Source organism: Pygocentrus nattereri, chromosome 5 (assembly GCF_015220715.1).
Source record: "Pygocentrus nattereri isolate fPygNat1 chromosome 5, fPygNat1.pri, whole genome shotgun sequence".
Lineage (NCBI taxonomy): Eukaryota > Metazoa > Chordata > Actinopteri > Characiformes > Serrasalmidae > Pygocentrus > Pygocentrus nattereri.
This window is the reverse complement of record NC_051215.1, coordinates 46,560,920-46,579,939: the sequence shown is the minus strand read 5'-3', so window position 1 is coordinate 46,579,939 and position 19,020 is coordinate 46,560,920. Positions and strand designations below refer to the sequence as shown.

At 42.5% G+C, this 19,020-nt stretch overlaps 2 protein-coding genes across 5 annotated transcripts in view; one reads left to right on the top strand and one right to left on the bottom strand.

The window, feature by feature from the left end:
• Positions 1-128: 128 nt before the first annotated feature.
• agt (angiotensinogen) lies at positions 129-4,958 on the bottom strand. Of its 2 annotated transcripts, XM_017710140.2 has the most exons (5): positions 4,844-4,958; positions 2,655-3,460; positions 2,282-2,555; positions 909-1,059; positions 608-787 (listed from the first exon to the last, which is right to left on the bottom strand). In XM_017710140.2, exons 2-5 carry the CDS (start codon positions 3,421-3,423, stop codon positions 608-610), a joined length of 1,374 nt encoding a protein of 457 aa, XP_017565629.1. In that variant the 5' UTR covers positions 3,424-3,460; positions 4,844-4,958. The 2 variants fall into 2 exon arrangements, with proteins under 2 accessions (XP_037394281.1, XP_017565629.1); XM_037538384.1 differs by lacking the exon at positions 4,844-4,958 and having other exon boundaries at positions 129-787; positions 2,655-3,423.
• Positions 4,959-5,946: 988 nt separating this feature from the next.
• The window catches only part of phactr2 (phosphatase and actin regulator 2), a 68,077-nt gene continuing 55,003 nt past the window's right edge, over positions 5,947-19,020 (top strand). For all 3 annotated transcript variants that reach the window (XR_001858394.2, XM_017710139.2, XM_017710135.2), the window contains exon 1: positions 5,947-6,105. Coding sequence is in view for 2 of the 3 variants with exons in the window: in XM_017710139.2 (XP_017565628.1) it covers positions 5,973-6,105 (133 nt within the window). In the remaining variant the exon portion in view is untranslated. The remainder of the gene's footprint in view (positions 6,106-19,020) is intronic.

Below are 19,020 nucleotides of genomic sequence, written 5' to 3'. Positions count from 1 at the left end.
GAGAAGGTCAGTGACTGTTTTTGCAAATACACTTCAAAGCTTTGCAGTTTTACATCCTTTTGAATTTCTGTCTCCCCTGCATTCACTGTATAAATTTGTGTTGTACGTGGGTCAGTAAGGAAGATCACTTTGAAAAGAGGTTCTCGGACTTTTAATTAAACAATTTTGCTGTACAGAGCATTTAACGTCAAACAGAAACTCGTTGGTACTGCAAAATATACAATCCTTACATTGTCACTTCTAAAGGAATACTTTAGGCAGGTGTACCACACTGAAAAACCCACAAGTAAGCAAATTATTTTAAGTACTGTAATCTGTAAACTCCTGCCACACAAACACACGAGACAACCTTCTACATTCGCGGGTGTCCTGAACGTGATATCCAAACCATGCCGAGCGCCACTTCTTGTGAAAAGCATCGGTGTGACGCTACTCTGGCTTTATCGTCTGTTCCAACTTACAAATGTAATGAAAGAAAAAGTAGCATGTTATATTTCTGCTATATCGCCCACCCCTACCTCCTATTTGATTGTAAGGAGTTTAAAGCAGATATTAAACATAAAAAGCAGCCATATTTTTCATAAATACGTTGCAGCTGTGATTTACTTTACACAGTTGGATTCCTTATCTTTCCGAGCATCAGTATGGCGTTGGAGTTGCCTTCTACAATGGCAAAAAAGAAGGGTCTGTTGACGGTGACTTTGAGGGGAACTCTCTCATCATCCTCAGACTTGTTCTGAACCTTTGCTCCTTCTTCTGTCATCTCAAAAATCACCTTGTTGAACACCTGTCAGACACACAAACGTAAAGAAGCTTTAAAAATAGTATTTTTCCATTTCAGATTTGAAATAACATTAGCTCTGATTAAAGTCCGTTGTTTTTATTTCCCACTAAAGGTGCGATTTTACCTTATCAACTGTGAAATTCTTCTTCCTGCTGAGTCTCTCAAAGCTGGCATCAGAGCCCAGCAGGTATTTTTCAACAGCCATGTCAGATAGCACTGATCTCAGGTCAGTCACAGCTGTCATTGAGAATTTTGGCAGGGACAGTTCCAGGTATCTGTGGTTGGGGGGGGGGAACAAACAGATTTATGTAAACATGAGTCACAAATAGGGCTGAAAGATTTGGAGAATCTGATTGTAATCTATGGACCAATATTGTGATGTTTTACATTGTGATTATTTTGTCTAAATACATGGGAAAATTAAAGTGGAATTTACAGATTTTGAAAAATATTTCTGTATAACAATCATTTAGACGTTCAGAGTGAAATACTCCACTCTAAGGAACCTTTTAAAGCCAGAATTGCTCAGAGGAGGTGGTCAGACGTGATGGGTACGGGTGTCTAAAGCATTTAATACCTCAAAGCTTCCTTTATTGAAAGTTGTTTTTTTTTTTTTGTTTTTTTTTATAAACATGAAATGGTTATGAATACACTGCCTGATGCCCGAGACATTGTTGTACTCAGTTTTGAAATAAGATTTTGGCCTGAAACTTTTTTTTATTTTTATTTTTAAATCCATTAACGGCAGTGACAAGATAGTACCCAAAGAAACTTTGTTTTGTTTTGTATTACCATTATTAACATTACACATAAAATCTTAGAGGGCATGTGTATGTTTTTGATAGGAGATAAAATGACTGTATTTGTGTTTGACATTATGACCCCTGGTTCCTATCATCACCACCACTGTAAAGAAAGAAATCAGTAAACTTCTCCACAATGAACCACTTCACATCAAACCACTCTGACTGACTTTGCTTACATCTCAACGATTGATTTACGCAAAAATGTTGGAATTCCACGTGAAGGTCAAGGCCTTTTTCTGGGCCAAGAACACCAGCATGTCCACTTTATCTGGCTTGAGGTTTAAACACTGAACTTCGTGTGCAGGCTGTCATGTACGTTGTTCTGTACACAGCAGAAGGATGTTTGATTGCTTTTGATTGATTTAACTCTAAAGGCCAAATTCACTTACAACTTGTTAAGCCAATGTTATTGGTAATGAAGGTTACAATTAAAATTGCAGCTCTTGCGATTTGAAAATTCACAAGAAAACCCTAACCCAGAACTGGTAGTCACAGGGTCCCTCTGTTGTGGATGTACCCAACAGACCATCTATGGAATTATTGATCTGTGGCTGCTGCCGTACATGTTTGAAGGCCAAGCTCTCTGGCGTGAGCGTGACTATTGGACTCCTATTCAGCTGATTTTAGTTTCTTCCAGTATTAGGGTAGTAAGGAAAAAAGCCAATTCAAAGAAGTGCCCTAAGCTACTCACCGCTTCTTTAGATGATTATTCCATGTAGATATGACGTTAGTCAGCAGTTGATTTTCAATGTCTTGCAGTCTGGCTCCCTCATGTGGAAGCACTAGAAGCATGTAAGTCCGCTTGCTAAGGCTGAGTTTTACTACAGAGCACTTCCTGCCGGGGTCATTGAGATGCATGTAGTTACCAGTGTGTGTCATTAGAGGTACTTTTACAGTGGACGTCTCATCCACCTTGAAGTCTTGCATGGTAGTCACCTCTGGCTGAAAAGCAGTTCCCCAGTTGCCTAAGAATGATGATGTTTAAGAAGTGTTAGATGTTTAATCAGCAAAGAAGCGCATGATATGATGAGATGATAAAAGATTAAAGCACATTAACCACACACCTTTAAAATGTACAGAGCTTGCAAACAGTAGGTCTGTTGTCTGGTTGATATCTGTAAAGAGGCTCTTGATCTTGCTGTCTGATGTTTTCTGGATGAAGGAGTTGACCTGAGCCTCGGCCTCTTTGGGCTGAGAGAAGTCCACCGCTCGAACGAAAGAAGCATCTGAAAACTCCTGCATCCCACGCACAAAGTCTTTGGAGAGGTCCGCATCGCTGCGTACAAAGGTCCAAACCAGGGTCCTGAGCTCATCTCGAGGGCCGTCTATTAGCGAGTTGATGGCCTGAAGCGTGCGCAACACTGTGTGGGCATCTATGAGGTAAACACAATCGGTTTTACCAGAGTCCCAGTTGAGTCCAAGCAACGCTTGATAGTGAACAGCCGTTTTTTTAGATGCCCCAAGGTGCAAAGTCACGAGGGCACCAAAGGCATTGTAAGGAGAGAGCAGGACATTGGCATGCTCTTGCTTGCGGCTGAGGTTCTGATACATCCTCAGGCCCAGAAAGTTCTGCAGTTCTGCCAGCACAGCGGTCCGCTGGGTGAGATTCTTCAAGATTTCAGGGCCAGTGCCAGGTCGAGGGTCCGGCTGAATGCTGTCTTGGAGGGGAGTCAGATGGTCGATAGTCTCCAGAGGTTTAGGGTCCTTACTTTGGATGACCTCACAGCTAATGTTGTCAAAGCTGAAGAGGGAGAAGGGATGGACGTAGACCCTGTTGGCCATTCCTTTGGCAAGACAGGAGATCATTACAAGAGACAGCAGCACTGCATTCATCTTCGTTTGCTTGTTTGACAAAACCCTCAGCGTACACCTAAAGGTTAAGACAGCATAGTTGACATGGAGCCAAAACTTTCATGAAGCTACATTGTGGACTTAGAACATAGATTGATATGAAGACCTCCAAGTGGGTCTTGCATACATCACTCCCATTCAAACACATTGTAGACCAGTTCAATCTGCCTGATGGCAGACAGGGGTCTGTGCTAGTGAACTGTGTTGGAGGGCAGTGACCCAGCTGAGTGGGCAGAGAGCCTCGCAGCACACATCTGACACTAAGCTCAGATGCAAGAGTAAACAATCAAAAGGGCAAGTATGACTCCTATGCTGTTGGTTTAAACAGTATGTTGATTGAAGTGAATTCTTAACCAATTTGCAGGAGCACTGAACTGTGAGGAGTGGATTTCCATTTTCAGTTCTTAAATTTTCATCTGAATTTGTGGATTTGAGCAGAGAGAGCAATGAAGACATTTTGAAAAAACACTGTCAGCGTCCGAAAATGGTGACTTTACAGGAGAAGGAAAAAACACACTACTTTTTAATGTAAGTCAATGGAACTAGACTCCACCCCCCCCACCCCCCACGTAATTTTAGGCCATTTCTTTTGGTCCATTTTCAAATTATTCCAAAAACTGAAAAACAATCAATATAGAGGTTTATATACAAGGTTTTCTTCTGACAACAGTTATATACAACTGTATATATGTGACAATATATATAGGCGGGGGGGGTAAAACACATGCAACATCATGTGAATAATATATTAATATAAGATGACACGTCCTGCCCTGAAACTGTACGTAATCACCTTTTTTCACGTGATCATGTTTCCATGTGTGAGCAAACATTTTTTTATGTGACCATGTTTTTCGACATCTGATCACACATGAAAACATGTGGGGGAAAAAATAACCAGTTTTCTAAAACACATAAATTCATGTTTTTATGTAAGGGTGAATACATACATACATATGTAAATCACAAGAAAATATAAAGCCTATAATATATATACAGTACTGCAAATTTCAATTCATCAGAATCCTGTCATTATTATTTTCCTGTACCTTCATAACACATATGTGAAAGTGTGTGCCAAGTTAAAAAACAAAACAAACACAGCTTAGACAACACCGGTATGGCTGCAAGTGTCATTCCAACAGTGCAGAAGCTCGTCTGATGACAAACTCTTAGACGATAAGACCAAATGATTCACCAAGCAGAACCAAGTGCGTTTCTGCTCTGTCGGAAACCCGCAGCCTCACTGACCCTTTGCAGTTACCACTAGACGCCCTGCTCTAACAGGTCTACCAGCCTGACCAGCTTGATCATCTTAGACGAATCTGATAAATCATCAGCCATCAGCATTTCAGACCAGCAAAGATCAGCTAGAAGAGATGTTTCTGCAGGGCTCACTTACCTAATGATGTGCTGCGGCTGAAATGAGGTGCACTGAGACCTGCTGTGAGTTTTAAAAAACTGGGTGGAATCATGACTAACCCCCTCAGTTACACATTAACCTCAGTGTTGATCCACTTGATGCTGAGCTTCAAACTGGCTTTTGTACCTTTGCGCTGAAAAACAAACAGGAAGAGCACTTTTGCATCAAAGCAGTATATTTACCCAAAATGTGATGTCAGAGTGGTTGAGAACAGTGATTTCATAGGTGGCCGACAGGAAGGTGCAGGGAAATGAAATGAATCATGTTCTGTTTCAACAGTTTGTTCTTTTCAAAGCTGAGTGGAGATGTCCGTGGCCACTGTTGCATTTAGTCAAGTGTGTCTGAGGTTTAATAAAACAAACAAACAAAACAACAGAGAGCCTGGAATAGTATTTTTAAAAAGCTGTCATTCAAATTCATAGGATGCAAAAAATGCAGACCCCTCTCCCGTCAGCTTTTGCACTTGTGAGAAAGGGAGAAGAGCTTGTGTGAAAGCAGAAACTGAGGGAGGAGGCCTTGAAGAAGTGAGTAATTAGTCACTGCAAATGTCGTCAAGTCGGCTGACTAATAAGATGCTTGTGTTCTGTTCATCTCAAAAATAAAACCTAACTTAACTAAAAAAGGAAAGATAGGCTGTGTTATTATTGATGTTAAAAGAGTTACCAAAGCCAAACTAGTGCTGGTAGGTCGCCTTCTCAACTGACCTGCTTTCTTATGCTAGTATCTTATCTGTTGTGCTGGGATTGGCTGTTTGGACGGCTTGTCTGAACACAGGCTGCTTAACCAGGACCACAGATTTCTTAATGAATCAGTGATGTTTCATTCATTCTTGGCCTTAAAGTTTGCCTAGTTGTTGCTGCTGTCTGGGTAAAAGTCTTGTGAAAAATGGATGAAGTTTCGGTTGTTTAGTTCCTCTTCAAGCCCAACCCCCTCATGCACAGCTGGACTTCCCTGAGTTCCTTGTGGGTGGCTTCTTACACCTCACACTGCACAAGACAGCTCTCTCTCTCTCTCTCTCTCTCTCTCTCTCTCTCTCTCTCTCTCTCTCTCTCTCTCTCTCTCTCTCTCTCTCTGTCTCTGTGGGTAGTGCTCACAGAGTTCCTGCACTATGAGCAGTGAAGACAGTTTTCCTGATGTGCAGCCCTTCTCTGCAGGATGTCCCACGTACAGATGGCGCTCTCAGAGCGACGCCTCTGGCTTCACGTCCAGGATCTTCAACAGATTACGGGCAGCATGCTCAGGTAGGATGGCTTATATCTGCTGCATTCATGCTGGTTGATGCTGCACTTTCATATTACGCTGAGTCCCGGCATATTACATTGAGTTTTTCTGCAGGTCTTCATCCTAAATGCCTTTATACACTCTATTCCATCAATGAACTCAAACACACCAACACTGTTGTTAGAAAAACCACAGACTTTGACGTGCTGACCTCAGCGTTTTGTAAAACCCTCTTGCATCAGCTTGAGCTTGGGCTGAAGGTGTTTTTTCTCAGAAACAAATATTTCGTTAAGCAATTTATGAAGTAACCAAAAAGTAAAACTTTAATAGAGTTTACCAATAGTTTAAATGGTTAAAACATCTCCAAGTACGTTTTGGAGGCAGTCAGTATACATACAGTATATATATATTGACTTGGAAGTTTATTTGATGTAGGGGTTGTTGCGCCATTGTAGAGGCAAATGGTGTCCCACAACTTTGAAGCTCAAAATAAGACTAAACCACAAAAAGTTGATGTCAACTATGATTTTGTCTTTCTGATTTTTTACTTGTGCTGAGTTTCAGTCTCATCGTTTTGTTTTTATTTGAAAAACGTTTTCATGCCTGTTTTTTTAGTTTAAATTGTAGAAATGCCCGTGTTATTGTACTATTTACTTCTATTGTAAAATGTCTTAAATAAAATTTAAATAGTTTATTATTATTATTATTAAATCTTATTCCAAGATACAGAAAGTCACAGTTAGCCCCCTTTTTATTTTTCTGATGAATTTGGATGCTCATAGCTTTAAGCATCACAAAGAGGCAGTCAGTATCCGCAGTGTTACTCAAACATACAATCTAATAAAATAGCATTTTGTCGATTGTCATTTTGTACATACAGTGTGAAACTGTGGTGTAAGTGGTGTATATTTTAGAAAAACTCAGATTTTAGTCTTTTTTTTGGTCAGATGTTAAAAGTCAATAGTACAACTTATCTGATATTGTTCAATACTAACTACATCATACACTTGAATTAAACGTCAGCATTTCCGTGGATTAGGTACATACTGGTATACTTATTAAACACCCAACTCTTGTGTACACCAGCTCATTAGGTAATCTTAGTGCACCTAAAATGTACCTGATAAACTGTCAGCTCAGTGTGTAGCATGCTGAACATAACTACGGTGAAACAGTAGTGTCATATAGGGCAATATGATGATCATAATCGTGATAAAATACCACACATTATGCTTGCGTTGATCATATCGTGGATATTGTTACGACAGTGTTTAAGACCGAACAGCTGCACGTTCTGTGTCAGCAACAGCAACATAGTTCAAATGCTGTCACCAGTCAAACCGAATGAAATTCAGCTTAAACTAGTTGCTAAATGTGAACAGCTAAACTGGAACTGGGTCAAAAGTAGGTTCCCCACGATTACACCTGAGTATAAAAGTGTACTTTTTGGGTAAAGATATTTAAAGGCTTTGTCTTTTTCATAGCATGAGCCATTGGGCTATATAGGTATTATTAATGTGAGGTTATTTAGATGTTCATTCATTTTAATCGTGCAGTAACAGGTCCAAGTGTACATCTGAAGTAATCTGCAGATCATGTCTTCCTTTCCTTGGTGACACTGCATGCCAGTTCTTTTACAGACCTTGTTTTGTTTGCACATCATAGATTCCTGATGCACATTTGTGGCTATGAGCTTTACGGGAAAGGCAGTGCTGTGAGGGCTGAGCAGTTAAATATAGTGTAGCTGCATGACGCATCTTCCTCAAGCCACAGTCTGAAACCACTAGAAATGAGGCTTCTATTCACATCGCAGACGCTGTGACCAAATGTTGTTGTTGTCAGTAGACCATGACAGATAATATCAAGAAAGTTCCGTCTGTCAGTGCACCGATGGCAGCAGAACTCAACAGTCACCTGTTGTTCTGTTTGGTTAGTGAAGATCGTGAGCGGACCCTCAGGTTTACCAAAATCCCTAATTCCGAGTCAACCAGCCCAGACATGTTTGGCAACTGAAGTTTGCTCTAGAGCTGCCAGGCTAATATACAGTCGTGTGCAAAAGTTTGGGCACGCCTGGACAGATGACAGGTTGATTTTCAACCTGATTTATGTTAACATCATCTATAGCGAGCACACAATTTAATGCATAATTACTCTTTATTTGCTTACATTAACATCTAAATAAGCTTAAATGTGGCCTGTGCAGAAGTTATGTCTAATTGTATAGAATTTTATTTTAAAAATATACATTTTTTATACATTTATTTCACGTTGTATTCAGTTAATACGTAGAAATTGGAAAAATAAATCACCAAAATTGTCTTGGCTGATGAACTGTTTGGCTCTGTTAAGGGTGCTACCCAAAGTGTGACTCCACAAACCCCACAAACAGATTTTAAAGCTGAATTTAATTTATGAATTAAACAACGTGCCGCAAATTGTACTGTATTCTATGTCTTAATAAGTGAAAATGAACTAAAAATGAGTATTTTAGTAGCAAAACATAGTGTAAAGTTATAAAATACGACCCCAATTCCAATGAAGTTGGGACGTTGTATAAAACATAAATAAAAACAGAATATGAGGATTTGAAAATCCTGTTCAACCTATATTCAATTGAATACACTACAAAGACAAGATATTTAATGTTCAAATGGATAAACTTTATTGTTTTTTGCAAATATTCACTCATTTTCAATTTGATGCCTGCAACACGTTCCAAAGAAGTTGGGACAGGGGCAAGAAAAGACTGGGAAAGTTGAGGAATGCTCAAAAAACACCTGTTTGGAATATTCCACAGGTGAACAGGTTAATTGGAAACAGGTGAGTGTCATGATTGGGTATAAAGGGAGCATCCCTGAAAGGCTCAGTCGTTCACAAGCAAGGACGGGGCGAGGTTCACCACTTTGAACAACTGCATGAGCAAATAGTCCAACAGTTTAAGAACAACGTTTCTCAACATGCAATTGCAAGGAATTTAGGGATTTCATCATCTACAGTCATGGCCAAAAGTTTTGAGAATGACACAAATATTATATTTTCACATGATCTGCTGCCCTCTGGTTTTTATGTGTGTTTGTCAGATGTTTTTATCACATACAGAAATATAATTGCAATCATATTATGAGCAACAAAAGCTTTTATTGACAGTTAGAATGAGTTAATGCAGCAAGTCAATATTTGCAGTGTTGACCCTTCTTATTCAGGACCTCTGCAATTCTCCCAGGCATGCTCTCAGTCAACTTCTGGACCAAATCCTGACTGATAGCAGTCCATTCTTGCACAATCAATGCTTGCATTTTGTCAGAATTTGTAGGTTTTTGTTTGTCCACCCGTCTCTTGATGATTGACCACAAGTTCTCAATGGGACTAAGATCTGGGGAGTTTCCAGGCCATGGACCCAAAATCTCTATGTTTTGTTCCCTGAGCCATTTAGTTATCACCTTTGCTTTATGGCAAGGTGCTCCATCATGCTGGAAAAGGCATTGTTGATCACCAAACTGCTCTTGGACGGTTGGGAGAAGTGGCTCTCGGAGGACATTCTGGTACCATTCTTTATTCATGGCTGTGTTTTTAGGCAAGACTGCGAGAGAGCCGATTCCCTTGGCTGAGAAGCAACCCCACACATGAATGGTTTCAGGATGCTTTACAGTTGGCATGAGACAAGACTGGTGGTAGCGCTCACCTCGTCTTCTCCGAACAAGCTGTTTTCCAGATGTCCCAAACAATCGGAAATGGGATTCATCAGAGAAAATGACTTTACCCCAGTCCTCAGCAGTCCACTCCCTGTACCTTTTGCAGAATATCAGTCTGTCCCTGATGTTTTTTCTGGAGAGAAGTGGCTTCTTTGCTGCCCTCCTTGAGACCAGGCCTTGCTCCAAGAGTCTCCGCCTCACAGTGCTGCCATTCCTGAGCAAGCTCTGCACTGCTGGTAGCCCGATCCCGTAGCTGAAACACTTTTAAGAGACGGTCCTGGCGCTTGCTGGTCTTTCTTGGGCGCCCTGGAGCCTTTTTGGCAACAATGGAACCTCTCTCCTTGAAGTTCTTGATGATGCGATAGATTGTTGACTGAGGTGCGATCTTTCTAGCTGCGATACTCTTCCCTGTTAGGCCATTTTTGTGCAGTGCAATGATTCTTTAGAGATGTTTCTTTAGAGATAACCATGGTTAACAGAAGAGAAACAATGATGCCAAGCACCAGCCTCCTTTTAAAGTGTCCAGTGGTGTCGTTCTTACTTAATCATGACAGATTGATCTCCAGCCCTGTCCTCATCAACACCCACACCTGTGTTAATGGAGCAATCAATGAAACGATGTTAGCTGGTCCTTTTAAGGCAGGGCTGCAATGAAGTTGAAATGTGTTTTGGGGGATAAAGTTCATTTTCTAGGCAAATATTGACTTTGCAATTAATTGCTGTTAAGCTGATCACTCTTTATAACATTCTGGAGTATATGCAAATTGCCATTATAAAAACTGAAGCAGTAGACTTTGTAAAAATTAATATTTGTATCATTCTCAAAACTTGACTGTACAGTCCATAAGATCATCAAAAGATTCAGAGAATCTGGAGAAATCTCTGCAGGGAAGCAGCAAGGCAGAAAACCAACACAATGCCCATAACCTTTGATCCCTCAGGTGGCACTGCATTAAAAACCCACATCATTCTGTAACGGATATTCCCACATGGGCTCAGGAACACTTCAGAAAACCACTGTCAGTGAACTCAGTTCGTCGCTCCATCTACAAGTGCAAGTTAAAACTCTGCCATGCAAAGCGAAGCCACATATCAACACCACCCAGAAACACCGCCGGCTTCTCTGGGCCCGAGCTCATCTGAGATGGACTGACGCAGAGTGGAAAAGTGTCCTGTGGTCTGACGAGTCCATATTTGACAGTTTTTGGAAATCATGGACGTCGTGTCCTCCGGGCCAAAGAGGAAAAGGACTGTCCGGATTGTTATCAGCGCAAAGTTCAAAAGCCAGCATCTCTGATGGTGTGGGGGGCTGTTAGTGCCCATGGCAGGGGTAACTTGCACATCCATGAAGGCACCATTAATGCTGAAAGGTACATACAGGTTTTGGAGCAACATCTGCTGCCATCCAAGCAGCGTCTTTTTCAGGGACGTCCTGCTTATTTCAGCAAGACGATGCCGAGCCACATTCTGCACGTGTTACAACAGCGTGGCTTTGTAGTAAAAGAGTGCGGGTACTAGACTGGCCTGCCTGCAGTCCAGACCGTCTCCCATTGAAAATGTGTGGCGCATTATGAAGCACAAAATACGACAACGGAGACCCCGGACTGCTGAGCAGCTGAAGTTGTACATCAAGCAAGAATGGGAAAGAATTCCACCTACAAAGCTTCAACAATTAGTGTCCTCAGTTCCCAAACGCTTATTGAGTGTTGTTAAAAGGAAAGGTGATGTAACACAGTGGTAAACACGCCCCTGTCCCAACTTCTTTGGAACATGTTACAGGCATCAAATTCAAAATGAGTGAATATTTGCAAAAAACAATAAAATTTATCCATTTGAACATTAAATATCTTGTCTTTGTAGTGTATTCAATTGAATATAGGTTGAAGTGGATTTGCAGATTATCGTATTCTGTTTTTATTTATGTTTTACACAACGTCCCAACTTCATTGGAATTGGGGTTGTACATTTGATGTGAAACGTACCTTCCCCCTTTAATTGTAACGATTGCTGTCTGCTCTTTTTGGCTCTTGCCCCCCCAAGACAAAATTCAGGGCACGCCTGCTTTAGATTATTCTGCAAAAGAAAGAATCACTCACATTTTTGTTGACCTTTAGGTAGTTGAGTGTTGTGCTTTTATCTGTGCACCATTTCTGCAAACTCGACGGTTTCAAACCACTTCCTGACTGCTAACCTTTTTAACCAACAACACAGCGACACCCTCCTCATCTTATCAGTCTGCCCTAAAAACAAGACTGTCTGCTCAACCTCACTTCACTTTCTTTAGAAGTTGTGTTGCTATTCTGTAGCAGATCTGCCTCATCGTAGGCTGCACACTGTTCTGCTGGTAATTCGTCATATTTCTCACGCCATTTTTTCAGATGGCTTCCAACTGCACATCAGAACAGTGCAGTGTTATTCTCAGTGCCGCAGACAGGCCTGTAGAGAGTCTCTGCTGCTGAGGCGAGGCACTGTTGTGGAGGCTGTGTGAGAAATTGTTCTGTGGCTTTGTGCACTGTTGTTTTTGGGTGCTGAACTTCCACAAGCAGCCACATGGGGGCAAACTAATGCTTTCAGCAGAACATCACCCATGGCATCAGTCAAGATGATCTGAGCTTTCATGTGTTTGTTGGAGGCCTTTTCTAGTTAGAAGACTTAATGACATTGAAGGAAACCTGTGCTTCCTTTGAAAAGTTTGGGTACACCTAACTTTATGTTTTTAGTACGAATTATTGTGCACTGCCAAAAAATAAATACTTTGTGTGGTAAAACACATTTTACATGATTTATTCAAGTAAAAATGACTTGAGTTTAACAATGGAAAACACAATGTTTTACATCAAACCTCAAGAAAAACAAATGTACCGTCAGGTGTGCGCCTGATACTATCAGGTGAGCACAAGATACTATCAGGTGAGCAAGATAATATCAGATGAGCACCTTGTGTCTGGTGCTCATCTTGATAGTACCTGGTACCCAGATGCTACATAGTGCTCACCTGATAGTATCTTGTGCTAAACTGATGGTATCTGGTATTCACTTTATAGTATCTAGTGCTCATCTTGATAGTGTCTGGTGCCCAGATACTACATGGTGCTCACCTGATAGTATATAATGCCCAGATGCTCACCTGATAGTATTTGGTGCTAATCTGATGGTATGTGGTACTGTCTTGATAGTATCTGGTGCTCAGATATTACATGGTGCTCACCTGATAGTATCTGGTGCACACCCAAAAACATCCTTTCAGAGGCCAAATGGCCAAACTTTTGCATATGACTGTACTCTGCCCATCAAATCATCAGAGAGCCGAGGCCTTCATTTCAGATTAGAACATTTTTACTTTCAATTTATTTTACTTGAAAATTTTACTTTTTTTAAAATTTTGTACAAAAAAATATTGGATTTTTTAAAAACCATTTCACATTTTAATGTAAAATGTAGCCTGTGTAAAAGTTATGGCAGATTTTATATTTAAAGTTTTAGTTTGTCCAGTATGTTAAATGAAAACTGATGTTAATATAAAGAGAAAAATGTCATATTTATTCGTTTCCTGTAGGAAATGTGTAACCTTACAGTATGTCTACCGTTTTAATACCTTTAGCATTTCTCTACATCTTTAATCAGCACCAGTAACTATCATGTAATAACGTGTTTTCATTTAGATTTAGATTTACATTTACATTTACAGCATTCAGCAGATGCTCTGATCCAGAGGGACTTACAAGAAGCGCTTTGTCTGTCTAGAGAAACCAGTAGGTTAGAGAGAAAGACGGTCCTGAGCTCAGATACTACTAGAAACAAAGTCACTGTAGATACAGAGAGTAAAGGAACAGAGCTGAACACAGAACTCTGTGCTGTACAATACAATACAATACAGTAAACTACAATACAGTAAACTACAGACGTGGATCAGACTCACAGGCCACCATGCACTGATGAAGTTATTGCTTTTAGACATTTTCGATGCGAAATGATTTTCTTTAAGCTAATCAGCTGCGACCTTGAGCGAGCTTATTAAACATTTATAGTGTCCTGTAGCCTTTGCAGATATGACTTCCCATAACCGCCTAATGCGGCTCGCTTTATTTGCTCTCTGTCAGCCGCTGCACTACAGTCCATCCGACCACGCAGACAGTGCGACATCCAGACATCCAGACAGCGGCGCAGCAGCCACTGTTTAGACTGTTCCACAGAGATACAGAGAATTGCAGAAGTAAAATGTGCCTTTGCAAGTGTTGAGAATGTAAATATGCCTTTCTGTGTTTCTAATTGTGGCGTTGAGCATTTCGAGAACAAAAGCTGTGCTGTGCTTTCCTGGTGATTTCAGAGCGCTGGTGTAAAGAGCTGGAGAAGCCTGGCGGAGGCCGGTTTGTTTGAATTAATTTGTAGGTTTCGCTTCCTTTGATGCGGCTGTGAGGATGCGTGCTATTCACTATTAGTCACATAATGACAGAGAGGCGGACAGTGAGGGGGCTGCACTCTTCTAGCAGAGCCAGAGAGAAAAGAGACAGGCTGGATTAGGGGTGCTTAATCTTCTACGCTCCCCATACACTCTCATAGAATCATTCAAGCCCAGTTAACGATCAGTGTCTGATTACCAGGAGTACTGAAAATCCTTACTTCAGTAAGAATTCTGTTATTGTAATGATAGTAGATGAATAAGTAATGAATAATAAAGGACATTATTCAGGTAAGAGTAAATAAGTTGTTCATTTAAAAAAAGGGAGAGAGGGAGAGGGAGGGAGAAGGAGAGGGGGGGTGTGAGCGAGAGAGAGGGAGGAAGAGAGATGGAGAGGGGGGGAGAGAGAGAGAGAGAGAGAGAGAGGGACAGATGGAGAGAGTTAGGGACTGAGTTGGAGAGAGGGAGGGAGAGAGATGGAGAGGGGGGGAGAGAGAGAGAGAGAGAGAGAGAGGGACAGATGGAGAGAGTTAGGGACTGAGTTGGAGAGAGGGAGGGAGAGAGATGGAGAGAGGGATGAAGGGAGAACAAGAGAGAGGGAGAGAGAGAGGGAGAGAGAGAGAGAGGGAGAGAGAGAGGGAGAGAGAGGGAGAGAGAGAGGGAGAGAGAGAGGGAGAGAGAGAGAGAGAGAGGGAGGGAGAGAGGGAGAGAGAGAGAGGGAGAGAGAAAGGGAGGAAGAGAGATGGAAAGAGAGAGAGGGAGAGAGAGGGAGACAGAGGGAGGGAGAGAGGGAAGGAGAGAGGGAGGGAGAGGGAGGGAGAGGGAGAGAAATGGAGAGAGAGAGATGAAGGGAGAACAAGAGAGAGAGAGGGAGGGAGTGTGATAGAGAGAGGGAGAGAGAAAGGGAGGGAGTGGGAGAGAGGGAGGGAGAGAGATGGAGAGAGAGAGGGAGGGAGAGAGATGGAGAGAGAGGGAGGGGGAGAGAGAGGGAGGGAGAGAGAGGGAGAGAAATGGAGAGAGAGAGATGAAGGGAGAACAAGAGAGAGAGGGGGAGGGAGTGTGATAGAGAGAGGGAGAGAGAAAGGGAGGGAGTGGGAGAGAGGGAGGGAGAGAGATGGAGAGAGAGAGGGAGGGAGAGAGATGGAGAGAGAGGGAGGGGGAGTGAGAGAGAGGAAGGGAGAGAGAGGGAGGGAGAACAAGAAAGAGAGAGGGAGGAAGTGTGATAGAGAGAGAGGGAGAGAGAAAAGAAGGGATGGAGAGAGATGGAGACAGAGGGAGAGAGATGGAGACAGAGGGAGAGAGATGGAGAGAGATGGAGGGAGAGAGGGAGTGAAGGAGAGAGAGAGGGAGGGAGAGAGGGAAGGAGAGAGGGAGGGAGAGAAATGGAGAGAGAGAGATGAAGGGAGAACAAGAGAGAGAGAGGGAGGGAGTGTGATAGAGAGAGGGAGAGAGAAAGGGAGGGAGTGGGAGAGAGGGAGGGAGAGAGATGGAGAGAGAGAGAGAGAGAGGGAGGGAGAGAGAGGGAGGGGGAGAGAGAGGGAGGCAGAGAGATGGAGAGAGATGGAGAGGGGAGAGAGAGGGAGGAAGTGTGATAGAGAGGGAGGGAGAGAGATGGAGACAGAGGGAGAGAGATGGAGACAGAGGGAGAGAGAGGGAGAGAGAGGGAGAGAGAGAGGGAGGGAGGGAGTGTGAGAGAGAGAGGGAGAGAGAGGGAGAGAGAGAGGGAGGGAGAGAGAGTGAGGGAGTGAGAGAGAGAGAGGGAGGGAGAGAGATGGAGAGGGAAGGGATGGGGAGACAGAGGGAGAGAGAGGGAGAGAGGGAGGGAGAGAGATGGAGAGAGATGGAGAGGGAAGGGATGGGGAGACAGAGGGAGAGGGAGGGAGAGAGAGAGGGAGGGAGTGAGTGAGTGAGAGAGAGAGAGAGAGAGAGAGAGAGAGAGAGAGAGATGGAGGGAGAACAAGAGAGAGAGAGGGAGTGTGATGGAGAGAGAGAGAGAGAGAGGGGGAGTGTGATAGAGATGGAGAGAGAGAGGGAGGGAGGTTCTAAATTCTAAGCAGCAGTAACAGCAGCAAAGAATATGAGCTCCTAAAACTGTAAACATTTTTGTTGGTTGTTTATACAACAGCAAACTATAGTCTAAACTCAACCTCAACATACCAGGAATATTTAGACTAATTTTGAGGATCCACAGACCAGCAGAAAAGGGAGAAACTGATCTAACAAGATCCAGCTATCAACCTGGGCCTGGGCCTGGGCCTGCATCTCACAGCACATTTAAACCAGAACAACAGAAAAATGCTCAACAGGGGAAGAACAGGAAAAGGCCTGGACCAAACCTAGAAGACAGAACACAAACAACAGACCAGACTGACTGATAAAGGGGTAAGCTTCCTTCGTCACTCCTTTACAGAAGCTTTTAAAAAGTTTAAACACTTTCAGCACTGCTGGTCCTCACTCAGCTCAGATAGAACCTTTGTGAGCCGGATAGATTCTCTGTCAGTTACAAATGGACAGACTGGACACACTGCTGGGGCAGCTCAGTGGACAAAGCCTCGGCTCCTTAGCTATCAGATACCCAGAAGACGCCAACGGTGACAACAAAAAGAAGAAATACAAGGCAGAAATCTTAATAGACCACCCAGAGAGAAGCTAAAGCTGACCTACTGTTTTACACAGAACACCCAGATGTTTGGTGTTCAACTCTCCTTGCTGACAATAAGCACTTTAAAATGTGTAGCACTAAAATGATGAGGCAGCTCTACGTTGGCGGCTCACCTAAATTCAACATTAATATTTACACAACTGGAACAATCATGATTGAAGGGTCAGAAACAAATCTTGAAAAATCTGAACAGGACTTTCAAAGACTGAAGTCACTTGTGGAAAAGAATAAATCTACTCCACCCCCTACAGCAGAACGCAGAACCCACACACAGGCCCCAGGACCGTGCTAACAGACCCAACTGGTACCAGTACAGTCTCACCCAGAACACCTACAACAGTCAGACGTATTCAGGACTGCCTCTCCCTCCTAGAAGTCGAGATAGTGGAAATGAAAGAAAACAAACTTGCTGAAAACGACATTATTCTAGAACTAAAAACTGAACTAACTCAGCACGAGAAAGAGACTCAGGAAACAATACTTAGATGTTAGCATATGACCTGGGAGCAGCTATGCCTAACCCTTGGTTCCCAGCACCTTATCCAGTCAGAAGACAACCAGAATACCAGCAGCACAAGCATGTAATCAGTCGCACAGACTACCATCCAGAGAACAGAGTGCAACTTAAGAGAGAATCCCACCAAACACTGCAACACCCAGCAGAACCTCACAGAACAACTCTACAAACAGTAGAGCCCGGCACAGCAACACTGCACCCAGCAGAACCACGGCCAGCATCACTGCACCCAGCAGAACCACGCCCAGCAACACTGCATCCAGCAGAAGCCTGATCAACCCTTACAGGAGACCCCTGCCAAGTGATGCTACGCACAACACAGGCATCCCCACAACCCTGCCAACAGCCCTCTTATGCCCAGATGGTATCCAATGGGAAACAAACAGACCATCCAGCCTTTGAAGAGACAACTACTCCAGCTTACCTGCAGAATCGTTGGATAAACTAAACGGAACTCTAAATGTTATTACTTTTCTAATTATTATTATTATTATTATTATTATTATTATTATTATTATTATTATTATTATTATCTTTTTATACTATTCATACTGTAACTGTTGCTTTCTGATGTACATATCTACTAATAGTCAATGAATACCAGTTTAATTTTAGATGAGATCCCTTACCATTAGCTCTTGGAACATCCAAGGACTATACTCCTCAACATTTGGTTTTAAAAGCACAAACGTCGACTTCTTACCGAATATCTCTGATGTAGACATTATATTATTAGAAACATGGTGTAAAGATAGCACTGACACTCACTGTCCCACACATTATAGAGAACTTTTACTGCCCTCATTTGGCTAAAATTAAATAAACACATTACTGACTGTGAAAATGTGTTATACATATGTGCAGCGTATACCCCCCCTATAGAATCTCCATACTATGAGGACAATTTGTTTGACAATCTTCATCATGAGATCAGACATTTCCAGGCCCAGGGTAATGTCATGCTGATTGGAGATCTAAACGCCAGAACAGGAGCAGAGAGTGACGTTATCAATTCTACTGGCAATAAATACATATTCGAACAAACCCCCATTCACACGAACACCATCGCTACTCAAAGAAATTGTCCTGACCACGTCCTGGACAGAAATGGTAGGGAACTAGTGCACCTCTGTCGATCCTCAGGTCTGTATATTCGGTATATAACGGTAGGACCAGAGGGGACTCTTTAGGGAGATTCACATACTGCTCAGCTCTTGGAGCTAGTGTAGCCGACTACACAATCACTGACATGGACCCCTCCACTATTAGTGCATTCACTGTCAGACCACAGCTGTCACTCTCAGATCACTGTCAGATCAGTGTTTATCTAAAAAGAACTGATCAGCACAAAACTGTGAATGAGTCCTGTAATCATCATCATCATCATCGGCGGTCACTCATAGTCAAGTATGACTGTCCTCCTTCTTAGTCCTTGTGGGTCTTTAGATGGGCATAGAGGCCAATTCTGGACCCGATTATTCTTGTACAATATGGACAAGGGAATGTAGCAGTAGTAGATTTGGGTCTGGCCTGCTTGGACGTTAATCTCTCCTTTCTGAGTCTGCGTTTGACTTGGGCAGCCTGGCAGAGGTCAACGTTATACAGCGCAGCACCCTTTTGGACAAGATTTCTCCAGCCCAACCTGTCTTTTGCGGCATCTTCCAA

What these genes read in the sequence shown, in the direction of transcription:
- agt (XM_017710140.2), bottom strand. Translation starts at nt 3,423, where the DNA reads ATGAATGCAGTGCTGCTGTCTCTTGTAATGATCTCCTGTCTTGCCAAA. An exon ending in AATAATCATCTAAAGAAGCG is followed by an intron (nt 1,060 to 2,281) that starts GTGAGTAGCTTA and finishes CCCCAACCACAG; the next exon opens with ATACCTGGAACTGTCCCTGC. An exon ending in AGAATTTCACAGTTGATAAG is followed by an intron (nt 788 to 908) that starts GTAAAATCGCAC and finishes TGTGTCTGACAG; the next exon opens with GTGTTCAACAAGGTGATTTT.